The sequence below is a fragment of the Podarcis pityusensis genome (assembly GCF_964106645.2).
Source record: "Podarcis pityusensis genome assembly, chromosome: 6".
Taxonomy (NCBI): Eukaryota; Metazoa; Chordata; class Lepidosauria; order Squamata; family Lacertidae; genus Podarcis; species Podarcis pityusensis.
The window spans coordinates 14,348,586-14,363,231 of NC_138030.1; the positions used below are offsets into that span (position 1 = coordinate 14,348,586).

General features: G+C 46.6%; 1 protein-coding gene across 1 annotated transcript; it reads right to left on the minus strand.

Annotated features, from left to right (window-relative positions):
* Positions 1 to 704: 704 nt before the first annotated feature.
* PCK1 (phosphoenolpyruvate carboxykinase 1) lies at positions 705 to 14,165 on the minus strand. Its single transcript, XM_081011701.1, has 10 exons — positions 13,785 to 14,165; positions 13,005 to 13,297; positions 11,860 to 12,041; positions 11,393 to 11,596; positions 10,520 to 10,707; positions 9,186 to 9,348; positions 6,348 to 6,572; positions 6,120 to 6,251; positions 2,386 to 2,481; positions 705 to 1,169 (listed from the first exon to the last, which is right to left on the minus strand). Exons 2-10 carry the CDS (start codon positions 13,226 to 13,228, stop codon positions 715 to 717), a joined length of 1,869 nt encoding a protein of 622 aa, XP_080867827.1. The 5' UTR covers positions 13,229 to 13,297; positions 13,785 to 14,165; the 3' UTR covers positions 705 to 714.
* Between the last annotated feature and the right edge of the window lie 481 nt (positions 14,166 to 14,646).

Sequence of the window (14,646 nt, forward strand, 5' to 3'; positions counted from 1 at the left end):
GGGGGGGGCATTACAGGAGGCAGGCAGAACCTCAGTTAATTGAGATTTTTTGTAATACTTTTCAATACTTTTTGAGGATTTAGGGGGGCAGCTACTCCCCCCTCCCTTGGCTATGCCCATGTTCCCAGGTCCAGTTGAAGTAACATGGTCACTCCTTTTCACCTGCTTAGGTTTAGGTAGGGAAGACTCTCTCACCTTCTCTGCCTCATTATTTATGATGTTACATGAGAACTGCAGATATCATGGGCCAGCTTTCTTGTCTTGCGAGTGCAGTAACAGTGGAAACAAGCTTATCAGGCAACAACTCTGATCAACTTGATGATCGAGGCTGCATCAGCTTGATTTTCTGATAAGCCTGAGAACTTCAACTGGCCGATAGACGTTATAGCTCTGCATCCTAATTCTTTTTGTGTGTGTGTGTGTGTGCTTCCAGACATGGTCACTAGAAAAGAGAGCATTTACCGTATTTTTTGCTCTATAAGACTCACTTTTTCCCTCCTAAAAAGTAAGGGGAAATGTGTGTGCGTCTTAGGGAGCTTTCACTGCGCAGCGATCCCTCTTGCTGTTCTGGCTTCTGAGATTCACAATATTTTTTTTCTTGTTTTCCTCCTCCAAAAACTAGGTGCGTCTTGTGGTCTGGTGCGTCTTATAGAGTGAAAAATACGGTATTTCATTCCCCCTCTCACACCAAGCCACAAATACGGTTTTGATCAGTTACAGCTGCTTTATTCTCTGCTCCAGAGCAATAACTTCTCTTTCCATCTCGTAGGGGAGGTCAGCATTGACTTGCTCTTCAAAATACTTCTTGATTTCTTCCACCTCCTTTTCCCAGAAGTCTCTGGAAAGGGCAAACAGTTCCTGTGTGTTGACACCTTCCAGGCCTTTCAAGTTCAAGCCCATGTCATCAGGGACGTAGCCGATGGCTGTCAGCTGCGCACTCGCATCTCCCCGAATTCGGTTGAACATCCACTGCAGCACACGGCAGTTCTCGCCGAAGCCAGGCCACAGGAACCGCCCTTGCTTGTCTTTCCGGAACCAGTTGACATGGAAGATCTTGGGAAGTTTTGCAGCAGGCCGGTGCGCCATACTGAGCCAATGGGAGAGGTACTGGCCAAAGTTGTAGCCAAAGAAAGGCCGCATGGCAAAGGGGTCGTGCATGATGATCTTGCCTGTGGGGAGAAGGGGAAAGATTGTGTTACGAGGGTCTTTCTTGCCCACATTCAGAGCACCATCGATTCTATGGTTGACTGGGGAATGCCCATCGTGGTTCAGGGACACAGCAAGTGCTATGCATGCAAAAGGTTCCAGGTGCCATCCCAAGTATGCACAGGTTCATTTTCAGTCAGTCAATCTAAGATCCAGTGTGGCGTAATGGTTAGAGTATTGGACTAGGGCGTGGGAGACCACGGTTTGAATCCCCTCTCTGCCATGAAGCTCGCTGGGTGACTTTAGGCCCATGGGTAGGCAAACTAAGGCCCGGGGGCTGGATCTGGCCCAACTGCCTTCTAAATCCGGCCCACAGACAGTCCGGGAATTAGCGTGTTTTTACATGAGTAGAATGTGTGCTTTTGTGCAAAAGAAAAAGAACATCAACTCTCTCCTCCAAACTGGTCTAGATACACCAGTTTCTGGGGTTGGTTCATGCACCAAGATGCACGAAAGCCTACTACTGGCAAGCCCCAAATCCTTTTGCCTGTGTGGGACAACAACCGGGGGAGAGCAAAGTTTGGCTAATGGGCTGCCAGTGGGTAACTTGGTTCTCACAAACACCAAAGAAGCAACGTCATTAAGTCCCTGCCTCGCACCCCTAAACTAAGGTAAAGGTAAAGGGACCCCTGACCATTAGGTCCAGTCGTGACCGACTCTGGGGTTGTGGCACTCATCTCGCTTTATTGGCCGAGGAAGCCAGCATGCAGCTTCCGGGTCATGTGGCCAGCATGACTAAGCCGCTTCTGGCGAACCAGAGCAGCGCACAGAAACGCCTTTTACCTTCCCACAGGAGTGGTACCTATTTATCTACTTGCACTTTGACGTGCGTTTGAACTGCTAGGTTGGCAGGAGCAGGGACCGAGCAACAGGAGCTCACCCCGTTGCGGGGATTCGAACTGCCGACCTTCTGATTGGCAAGTCCTAGGCTCTGTGGTTTAACCCACAGCGCCACCCATGTCCCAACCCCTAAACTAGTAGATTGCAAATCTCTCCAGACCTTGGAACCATAAGATCTTTTCACCAGCCCTAATTACTCACAACGGCTACGCTGCCATCAATATATTCACACTAAGAGAGAAAGGAAATAAGTTCCAGCAACTAAGTGTCAGCAATTTCCAGGTGAAAATAATGAGACGGGCTATTTAAATGCGGAAGCGTTATTATAGTCTGCTTTACCTTTATGTTCAGCGGCAGCTGTTGCTTCTGATCTCATCGTTGCACCTACGAATACTCCGTGCTGCCAGTTAAGGGTCTCGTACACCAGAGGCACACCTGGGGAGAACAGGAACAGCTGTAATATTTAGAGCAGGGCAGTCCAACTTTCCATACCAAATGGGCCGCAAGAGTACTTTGACACAGAGCCCGCGGGCCGCACGCACTGAATTAAAATTCCACATCAGTGTTTGCAATATATTTAGCATTATAGTGGTACCTCAGTTCTCGAATGTAATCCGTTCCAGAAGACCATTTGACTTCCGAAATGTTCGGAAACTGAGGCGCAAAGGACCAGCTGCAAGTTCAATTAGAAAAACTGAAAAACATGCAGCGGAAACCGTTTGACTTCTGAAGCGTGTTTGAAAACAGAAGCAATTACTTCTGGGTTTTTGGCGTTTGAAAACAAAAACACTCGGCTTCTGAGATGCTTGAAAACCGAGGTACCACTGTATTTAATATACAGTGGTACCTTGTGTTAAGTACTTAATTCGTTCTGGAGGTCCGTTTTTAACCTGAAACTGTTCTTAACCTGAAGCACCACTTTAGCTAATGGGGCCTCCCACTGCTGCCGCACCGCCGAAGCCTGATTTCTGTTCTCATCCTGAAGCAAAGTTCTTAACCTGAAGCACTATTTCTGAGTTAGCAGAGTCTGTAACCTGAAGCGAATGTAACCTGAAGCGTATGTAACCCGAGGTACCACTGTACACAATTACAGTGGTACCTTGTGTTATGGACGGGATCCGTTCCAGAGGCCCGTCTATAACGTGAAATACCCGCAACTCAAAGTGCTATTTCTGTGCATGTGCGTGGTGCGATTTAGCACTTCTGCACATGTGCGAAGCGCGATTTAGCCCTTCTGTGCATGCGTGAGCGGCAAAACCCGGAGGTAACCCGTTCCGGTTCTCCTGGGTTGCCGCAGGACGTAATATGAAAAGACGCAACATGAAGCGGACGCAACACGAGGTATGACTGTAATATATATAATTATATATATATAATGAAATATACAATTATTAGATTTAATATCTTTAACTATGAAACAAATTTAATACACAGTTATATGCGCATTGCACAAAAATAGATAATTATGCTTCATGTTTAATGTCTCTTCTTTAAAAAAATTTAAAAATTGTCCAATAGCACCTTAGAGACCAATTAAGTAGTTTTGGGTATAAGCTTTTTTGATTATTTTTTTTGACTGCGTCAGACCAACACGGCTACCTACCTGAATCTAGTCTCTTCTTTAACATTGCTGAGGGTCGCCAATAAGGGCCTCATAGGCTTCTTGCAACCTGCAGGCTAGACCACCCTGATTTAAAGGTTTGCAGTGCCACACATTATGAATTTTGATGATTTCCAACACTGCAGCAGGAGGAGGCACGGAGCTAGCAATTTGTGAGTTTGGGATTACAGCGCATCCTTCCTTCTTGTGGTTTATCTAACCCATTCAGATCTTAAACAGTTCAATCAAGAGGCTAGGCTATCTTAAGATACAAGGAGTCAGGGAGGGACGTTTAGGTTACCAATGGCCTCTGCCTCTTTAAAACAACTGTTGAGCAGTGACAAGGGTAGCAAGAGGGTCCAGCGGGTGGTGAGCATTTGCCACTTTCCCTGGTCCCTCCTCACTAAAGAGGCTGTGTGTGCTCCCAGCATCCTGACACATTCTCATGGATTGGAGCTTAGGCATTACTCTACACTAGGGATGGAGCAGAAACTTAGTCTGGCTAGTATTTTTAATGCGGACATACCTAATGCACACTTCCCCAAACTATATGCAGACCAAAACACAGCTATTCTTTGGAAACTGCACTTTGCAGTTTTGCGATTCAGTTCTGCAAATAAAAATGCATGCAAAAATCATCACGTCTGTTAGTGTGTGCACATGTTGGTGAAAATAAAGTGCCGAAATGCATTTTATTAAGCGAAACAGTCACTAAGCTGCTAATGAACTTTCATGAGGATTATTTTTTAAAAAATGTAAACAGATGCAGAAATGAGAACTGAAGTCTGGAAAAATTAGGAACTGAGCAAAATTGAAATTCATAGATTCATATCCCAAATTCATAGCCAAAAATACCGAAAATGGGAGCCATGTACCCAAGTTTCACCCTCACCTTGGCATTTATTTATTGGTTTATATTTTTGTTATTGTCAGGGGTTCAGGAGCAGAGGCAAGGGCAAGGGAGGAAACAGAGAGCGAGGGAGAGGAGGCAGAAGAAAAGATGAGTGATGACGACGACCCGAGATCTCCGAGTCTTTCCAGTGAATCAGAAGATTCACAGAAAGGAGCACCAGTGGCCAGGGCAAGGGGGGAGCCTAGGGGGACACCCCAGGAAGATAGAGCCAGAGGGGACTCAGAGGGGAGCAGTTGGAAATCAGGACCAGCGTCACCGCCAGAGAGCAGGGAAGAGGAAGGGCGCCAGGGATCAAGCGCTGGCAGCTCACAACAGGGGGGAGGGCACGAGTCAGGAGTGGCCACACCTCCATCGGGGAGCGAAGAAACGGTCAGACGGAAGGTGGAAGGTTGGGCGCGCGTGCCAAGTTCAAATGCACAGGAAGGTGGCGCAGTAGGCAGCCCGGAAAGGGAGCCAGGTCCTAAAGCCCGCCGAAAGGAGGGAGAAGAGTCAGGGGGGTCAGCGTCAGCGTCAGAGGAATCCCGGAAGGAAGAGACCCCGGGGGGCAGAGGGACCCAGAGAAGAACAGTCAGGCGGAAAAGGTGGAGCAAGGCTAGGATATTAAGTTGGTGTACAAGGGGCGGAGACTCAGATGGAGCTTCGCCGATCTAACCATGAGACGTAGAGTTGCACGCAGCAGCTTGAGAATGGAAACTGTAACTCAATAAAGACTTTTATTTAATGATCGCTGGCTAGCGTGATCCTCTGTGAGCTAGGATCTGGAAGCAGCTCTGACAGTTATAATTAAAAAAAATGGTTTTCAGGATAGTTTGCAAAAGAATTTACACCTGATGCAGCACTGTGTACTTGGTGGTACAGTGGTACCTCGATTCATGAATGAAATCCATTCTGGAAGCCCGTTCGGCTTCTGAAATGTTTGAAAACCAGGGCGTGGCTTCCCATTGGTTGCAAGAGCTTCTTGCACTCAGCGGAAGCTGCGTCGGATGTGCGGGTTCCGGAAAACGTTTGAAAACAGAAGCATTTACTGCCGGGTTTTCAGCGTTCGAGAACAAAACATTTGGGAACTGAGGTTCCACTGTAACATCTAATAGATACCCAGGTAATTTTTGTATGGGCATCCTATGTAAATGCAGCAAATAAGCACAAACGGCCTCGGTCCTGTATACCTGAAGGAGCGTCTCCACCCCCATTGTTCTACCCGGACACTGAGGTCCAGCGCCGAGGGCCTTCTGGCGGTTCCCTCACTGCGAGAAGCCAAGTTACAGGGAACCAGGCAGAGGGCCTTCTCGGTAGTGGCGCCCTCCCTGTGGAATGCCCTCCCACCAGATGTCAAAGAGAACAACAACTACCAGACTTTTAGAAGACATCTGAAGGCAGCCCTTTTTAGGGAAGCTTTTAATGTTTGATGTATTACAGTATTTTAATATTTTTTTTGGAAGCCGCCCAGAGTGGCTGGGGAAGCCCAGCCAGATGGGCGGGGTATAAATAATAAATTATTATTATTATTATTATTATTATTATTATAAAATAGAACAGACAGCCCCCTTTTGAGACTCTTACCTTCAGGTCTCCGTCCTCCAAATATGATCCCCTCGATTGGCACTCCTTCTGGAGCCTCCCAGGCAGGGTCGATAATGGGGCACTGGTTGGCAGGAGAGCAGAACCGGGAATTGGGGTGGGAACAAGGTTCCCCTGTGCAAATATAACAGATATTTATAGTGGCACCATTAACTGAAAATGCAATGGCAATAAAAGAAAAAGGGAGCCTTTAACTGGAGTTAATTGTACCGCTCTTGGCTGTCCATTCCTTGTTTTTCCACGAAGTGAGTGTCACCCCGGGCGCAAACTGCTTTTCCATGCCTTCCCAGTACACGCCTCCGTCACTGGTTTCTCCCACATTGGTGAAGATGGTGTTCTTCCGTATGGTCTTCATAGCATTGGGGTTTGTTTTCACTGACGTTCCAGGAGCCACTCCAAAGAAGCCATTCTCTGGATTGATGGCTCTGAGGTTACCTGGGGAATTTTAGAAGCATGTGAGGTTCGGAGACCTTGTCTCTGCTTCAGTCACTCCCCACCTCTCCAATACACACCCATTCCTCATTCAATCCTTTCCAACTCTTTAACAAAACTCTTTTGCTCCTCCGCTCACAAATACTATTTTCAGGCTTCTCAACTTTGGAGCCACTGCTGATGGTTCCCATCTGGTTATGCCAAAACTGCAAATGCATTTTAAAGCGCTCTAATTAGCACTCACTTGGGATCCTTCCCTGCATCAATTAATGGATACATACTACATGGGTTTCTGAGATATTCCCTCTTTAAATGTCACTGCTCTGCAGGAGACAATATTTCCCCACCTGCCTATCTTGCATGGGGCTAAACTTGGATGCAATGCCATACTGTAAGTATCCTTCCAACCTAAACCACTGCTATTTTTTTTTCCTAATTGCCACCCTCCAGGGAAAAAAAAATCTTGAAGTTAGGAGAAAGCCTTATCCGTTTCTTTTTGTAACACTGAAGTGCACGTACATGGTTTTACTGTAGGGTTAAAAATATATTTGCTCTCTTTCCACATCCTGAAGCAGAAGAAGGAAGGGTGACAGGAAAAAAGAGTAGGTGAGTGGGTTGCTGGTTTTCTCAGCAATGGTGAAACTGACAAGACTTTGAACACACAGGTAGTTCTTCATGAAGGGCTTTGAAACAAAAGGCGAAAGATTTATACGATCTGAGGAGAAGCCAGAGTATATATATATACATATATGTATATATTGTATATGTACATATACAGTGAGAGCTGGACCATAAAGAAGTCTGATTGACAAAGAATTGATGCTTTTGAATTATGGTGCTGGAGGAGACTCTTGAGAGTCCCATGGACTGCAAGAAGATCAAACCTCTCCATTCTGAAGGAAATCAGCCCTGAGTGCTCACTGGAAGGACAGATCGTGAAGCTGAGGCTCCAATACTTTGGCCACCTCATGAGAAGAGAAGACTCCCTGGAAAAGATCCTGATGTTGGGAAAGATGGAGGGCACAAGGAGAAGGGGACGACAGAGGACGAGATGGTTGGACAGTGTTCTCGAAGCTACCAGCATGAGTCTGACCAAACTGTGGGAGGCAGTGGAAGACAGGAGTGCCTGGCGTGCTCTGGTCCATGGGATCACGAAGAGTCGGACACGACTAAACGACTAAACAACAAATATTGTAATCACACTTAAGTAAGAGCAATGTAGAGAAGCCAGAAGAGGGGTGGAGGGAAGTTAATTCGGATAAGATATAGATTGAAAGGAGAATAATATTGTTAAACTGTATTGTGTTTAAGACATTTGGAAAAAAATAATAAAAATTATTGGGGGGGGGGGGGAGAAATGTAAGCACAAGCTGTTCCAAAGTGGGTACAGTTGTATTGAAAAAGTGATGAGAGGGAGGGTCAAAATGCATTTCATCTGATCACTTCAAACGCAGGGGCCACAAAAAATGAAAGAAGTTCAAAATGCCACTGTGAGTCATAGAGTTGGGAGGGACCCCTGAGGGTCATCTAGCTCAACCCCCCGCAATGCAGGAATCTTTTGCCCAACGTGGGGCTCGAACCCACAACCCAAAGATTAAGAGTCTCATGCTCTGCCGACTGAGCTATCCCACATTTCTGAATGGCCACCAGATTATTTAAGAACCCAATACAAATATACTTAACGCTGCATTTCTTGTTACATGTGGGAGGAAGAGAGGGTGTAAAAATGAAAATAACTTGAGAAGCATGTGTGAAATCTGCCTCAGAAACAAGCTAGAGCAAGTGCCCCTAACTACCGGAGGTTGTGAGTAGGAAAATATCTGTTCTTCCATCATCTGACACTAGGCTTTCCTGACAGCAAGTACAGTCTGTTCACACAAACATTATCAGTGCATTTTTTTATTCAGTGAAGTGGTCTTCACTGCATTGACATGGTGAACCAGATACATGGTTCTTTCAACATGTGTCCATGTTGCAGCCAATGCATATTTGATCAATTCGCTTTAGAAAGTTTTATTGGGTCATGCGAACACATGGCCTGGAAACCTGTTGAAAGATCACAAGGCTGTTTCACCATAGCGAAGTCAGATTGAGTTTGCCGACAAGAAACTGTGGCACTGCCCCATACCAGATGGGACCAAGAAACTGTTGAATGGTCAATTTAAAATGTGAAGGTTCATTATTGTTTCACAAGTTGTGTATGTCTTTAAGGGCCAGGGCAAATAACGAGACCCAGTCTTACAGCTGTGAAACATAGCAGGTGCTGCTAGGTTGTGTTAATTAAGCTGTGTCAGCATTTGGGCATAGTATATAAGGAGCAGCACCTAGCTCTCCCATTACCCTGGGGGATAGGTTGGGTCATGTTTGTTGTTGTTATCTTTAGTGTAAAAGGAGTTTTTGTTTTTGTTATTAAAACCTTGTTAAAGTTTTTTTTGAGTTCCTTGTTATGCATGGTCTCCCTAGTAAGCTCTCTGCAGCGCTACTAAACTGCAAATAGCCAACAGAAACTGTCTACCTCACCCAACTTTTGCTATTGGCTCAACTGCTGGTTTCAGCCACTGATATCAAACATCAACATCCCTGGCTAAATCCCCACTTGGATGCTAAAGAGGTTACCTTGGTCATCAAATTTCATCCAAGCAATATCATCCCCAACACACTCGATTTTCCACCCTGGCAGAGTTGGGTTCATCATGGCCAAGTTGGTTTTCCCACATGCACTTGGGAAGGCTGCAGCAAAATATTTCTTTTCACCTTCCGGATTTGTGATACCCAATATCTATTTAGGGGAGAAAAAACCCCACTCTCTTAAGGAGTGCCATGCAGCTGACAACAATACCGTATTGGCCCAAATATAAGCTGCACCCAAATATAAGCCACACCTTTAAAATTCATGGGGGGGGAGGGGGAGAGAAAAAAAGACAATACCCGAATTTAAGCCGCTCCCTTAAAATCCCACAGGCACTCACACCCGTTCTGTTTTACTGTATGTCTGTTTCAGCAGCGATCTTGTAAAAGCCAATTTTCGTAAGGTCTCGGATTTAAGCGACACTTTAACTTTTCGAGTTCAGAATTTGGAGGGGGGCAGGAGTGAAGCTTATATTCAGGCCAAAACAGTAATATTAACGACTGCAAAGCATAAGTAATAAACCAGCTAATCTCTGAACCACTGCGGGACTTTTTCAAACTGAAGAGCAAAGCTACCAAGTGAAGTTCTGAAATGTCATGGAGGAAATATAATATTTGATTTTAGAACATTGTAAAATTGTGCACAATTTGCAATCCCTGGAGAATATGGACTTCTCAACCCCATTTAGTCTCTGTTTAGGTATTTAGCATTCTGCTCTGCTCTTCCTTCAGGGTCAGGGCAGTACCCAGTGCTCTCCCCTGGGCTGCCTTCACAACAGCCCTGCGGGTTTAGGCTGACAGAGAATCACTGGCCCACTGACTGAGGATTTTGGACCTGCCCAACACTCCAGCCACTACACACAGGTTTTCTGTATTTAAATATATTACTGCTACTATTGAACAGGCTCTGATCTAGTCCCTATATGAAGAGAGAGCCCCTGTATAAGAACCCCTATAAGATTAAATAGAGGTCTGCTTTCCTCCTGCCCTTCTCTCCTTATGGCATGTAACAACACGTATGTCCTAAGACTACGGAAATTCAGAGAATCTCAAACATTCCCAAAAAACTTCAAGGTTAGTCAATATGATTATTCCCATTTAACAGATGGAAAACTGAGGCTGAGTGAGAGTGACTTGCCAAGTGTCACCAATTGAAGGATCTCACTGCTGAGCCATGATTTTTTTAGCTGCGGGCATCCCACCCATGCCTTCAAGCTCTTTCTTGTTCCATAGAAATGAAGGCGTTTACTGCCGTTCACTGTGCCTTCGGTTGCAACAACACCAGTGCAAGCAACACATTTATTGTTAAAACTTTCCCCTACCAGCATGTGTTCAGCAAGCCAGCCCTCTTCCTTGGCGATCCTGCTGGCGATCCGGAGAGCAAAGCACTTCTTTCCCAGGAGGGAATTTCCTCCATAGCCGCTTCCAAAGGAAATGATCTCTCTGTGATCCGGGATGTGAGCAATCAGAGTCAGATCGGGGTTACAGGGCCAGTTATTGACCAGAGGCTCTACGAAAGAAATTAAGCAAAACACGTTATTTACTGGGATTGGTGACCTGGATAAAAGTGCAACCTTCTCCTTCTTTTAAGATGCATCCTTTTAAAACTGGACCACATGCATATTTCTTTTACTTTTGTTTGGTACACAGTAAGCCCACAACTTGTGCGCATTCAGCTTTATGCATGTGGCAAAAATATATATAAATTTAAAAGGGGGTGGAGTTCTGGGGGAAATGATTTTGGCAATCCCACCTGCCTTTGAATCCAATGCGTTTTGACTGTATGCGATTTTAGCTTTAGGCACGATCCCCAGAATGTAACCCCTGCAGGCAGTCTTACTGTAGCAAAACTTAATTTCAATGTTTGTTTTCCAGCACTAGGTGTCACTATAGTGCTGTCTGCACAGCTAACAGCAGCAATATCAGCAACTAGTGGTTTTGGAAAACAGTTAATTCTTGAAACATTCTGTTTGATAGAGAGGTAGGCAAAACTCTCTCCATTTTCTGTAAGACCAGATGGCACTGAATCTGCAGAAGCAAGATCTGGGAGAACATTAAAAAGAAACCCAGCTGTTCCAAAGCATCTTCAGTGAGCAATTTCTGGTCCATCGGGATGACGAGATGCCTGGCAACCCTGTATAGTAAAGCATCCAGGACCATAAAGTAACGAAGACTTTGCACTGAGAATGGCTTACTTTTCAATGGCAAAGGGCACCCAACTGAATGGAGGCATTTCACAAATTCCCCGTTGCCCAGGGCCTCTAGGACAGACGTCCCCATCCGAGTCATGATCCTCATGCTGGCCACCACATAAGGAGAATCTGTCAGCTCAATCCCAAACTTGGATATAGGGGAACCAATGGGCCCCATGCTGAAAGGGATGACATACATGGTGCGCCCTGCAAAAGAGAAGCCGAAAAAGGATTTCAAAATAGCAACCAAGACCACTGTAAACGTAAGCTGGGAGTCTGTACCTTACATGTCTCCTTACCACCCCAAACCCTCTCTTCTCTCCTTTTATTTTAGATGGTATTTTGAAAAACAGGGGAGTCTAACTTTTTTTGCACTCAAAACATTAGAAGGAATCCTCTTTTGCACAGGAGGACGATTATCTAAACTCGAGGGCAGGAATTTGGCTTTGCGATAGAGAAAACTCTCGCACCTTTCATGCACCCAGGGAATCGGACGCTGAAGGCTTTCTCAAAGTCCTCTTCAGACATCCAGCTTCCCAGCTGGCTCACCCCACTCTTCGGGATCGGGATGGTGTCTCGCTGGTCCTGAGTGACGATGACAGTTTTGCTTTCGATTCTGGCCACGTCCCTCGGATCTGTACGAGCCAAAAAGCTGTGGAGAGAAGGAGCAGGACACCTGCACTTCAGCTATTTAGGAAACAACCTGAACGCCTTCCCTGCCTGGTGTGGCTTTGCAGAGCAAAGGAGCCACCGCCGTATCTGCAGCCCTGCGGCACACGGGAGCTGAGGCAGAAGTGGGGGGAACAGGGAGATTGCTCTGCCAACCTGGCTCCCTTTCCTGGAAAGCCTTGTTTTGTGGATTTCCAGCAACACTTCCACTAACCCACACGCCTGGCAGGCAGCTGGTGGGAAAGTGAGCTCCATCTTCATCCGGCGAGACCCAATCCAGTCTGGCACAAAAGTTTCTGGGTTGCTCTGCCTGATATTAATAATTACAAGATTCCAGTACAACTCTACCATACTATGATATTTGAGTATGAAAGGACTATTATTTACAACACAGCCGCCCTCTCTGTCTCTCAAACACCCACCCACACACCCCTGCTCCTCCCTTTAGACTGGGGTGGGGATCCTGTGACCCTCAAGATGTAGCTGGACACCAGTTCCCTTCAACCCTGAACATCGCCATGCTGGTGAGGGCTGATTGGTGTTGCAGTCTAACAACATCTGGAAGACCACAGGTCTCCCACCCTGCACTAGATGGAGGCTGTAGGATGCGCCACCTTTCCCAAGCTACCCCACTCCCAAAACTCCCCCCCCAGCTGTCCCTCCCCCCCAAACGTTAGGTCCCATTTAAGAAACATCTCCTGACCATCCTGGACCACTAACCTGCCATCTGCTTAGCAAAATAAATCAGCGAGGCTGGAGCGATTACGTTGAAACACTGAGCACAGCACTCTATTAAACTAGCAAGCAGGGACATTAAAACTGATGGTATCAACAAACCCCAGGCTTAAGGCAGACCAAACAGCAGCTGCTAAAGGGATCCCATCTTAAGCTTCAGCCACCCTCACGGCATGCACACACAAATACGCACAAAACACACCCCACTTACCAATTCTCATATTTGCCAAGCTTCTTAATCATGCCTTCCTCCACCATGAGCTCCAAGATCCTTTTGTTCTCATGCTCTGAGCCATCGCAGATGTGGACAGCTTCTGGCTGGCAGAGCTCAGCGTTGCTTTCAACAAAGTCTCTCACATCTGGCGCCAGGCTCTTCGGGTCTCCCTGGACAAACTTTGGGGTGGCGCTCCTCTGTGCCCGCAGCTGGGATGGCATCGCCCGTTCTTTGCAAGGACAAGGCTTGGGGTTGGGGGTCCGTAATAGGAATTGCAAGCTGGAAGGGGGCTGGGGGGGAGAGACAGTATGTAGTGTAACAGATCTGGGTTGGAAGGCTTAGTTTAAAATACTTGCAGTGATCGGAACATAGGAAGCTGCCTTATGCTGAGTCAGAGCATCGGTCCATCTCAGTATTGTCTACACCAGCGGTTCTCAACCTGTGGGTCCCCAGATGTTGTTGGACTACAACTCCCATCATCCCTGACCACTGGTCATGCTGGCTAGGAATGATGAGAGTTGTAGTCCAACAACATCTGGGGACCCGCAGGTTGAGAAACACTGGTCTACACCGATGGCAAGTGGCTCACCAGGGTTTCAGGCAGTCAGTCACTCCCAACAGGTTGAGATCTTCTGCATTCAATGCAGGTGCTCTTCAACTTCTACAGCCCTTCCTCATGATCAAGAAGCACCTAGCATCAGATTGAGAAACAAGAGGTCATCTGAAACTGAAAGTGTCTATATCAAGGTTAGAAGTGAATGCAAGCTATATACTTACCTTTTCGGAGCTGCCTCTGTTCTCAGGCTCGGAGAGGATTTCGCAGGTTCTTTCAAGCAGTAAGGTGTTGCTTAGGGACAAGCTCTGTCCCAAACCTCTGGTCTTCCAGAAAGCAGCTTCCTTGCTTAAGTACTCTTCTTGGGTCGCAGTCCATCCCACCGTCTGGAGGCTCGCCTCTGACGTCACGGCATGGAAACGTGTCTTCTGGCTCGTTGCCTAGATGGGTGTCCTCAGAAGCGAACTAGTCGTCCCCAAGAGCTTATCTGTTAACTGGTTCCATTAATGAGTGCTTGCGCGCCGTTCAAGCCAGTTTACGAAATATCCTGGCTAGGTCAACCTTTGGCCTCATTCTGTCCCTGTCCCTGTTGCAAAACAAAGAAAGAAGGGAAGAAAGAAAGAAAAAGAACGGTTGCCATTTCTCAATGCAAGCGAAAGGCTGAGCACACCCCCCCACCCCCCCACCCCCCCAGATGGTTGCAGAAGCCGAGGCTCAGAGGGCAGTTATGTGTGCAACAGATAGAAAAGCAGGTTTTGTAGTCACAGCAACTGCTCGCTGCAGGCTCGCCCCAGGGGTGTTTACTTGCTTTTGGAAATTTCCCTTGGCATGGGGGAAAAGAGCAGGTCTGAATAGCAATCGGAGGGAGAGGAAGGGAACAACATTTGCATTCAGTTCACACATACCAGTTCCCATGATATCCCGTATGAATGGGAAAGTTTTAATTTGGCTCGGAGAGTCAGGTTTGTAAGTTCGTTATAAAGATGCTTCCGTTCTACTTGGCCTTGGCTTTGCTTTCACAGAGGCCTCCTCTTTTTCTTCTTTTTTCTTTTGCGCAAGGCAGGGGCAAACCCCAAAAGCTGAATT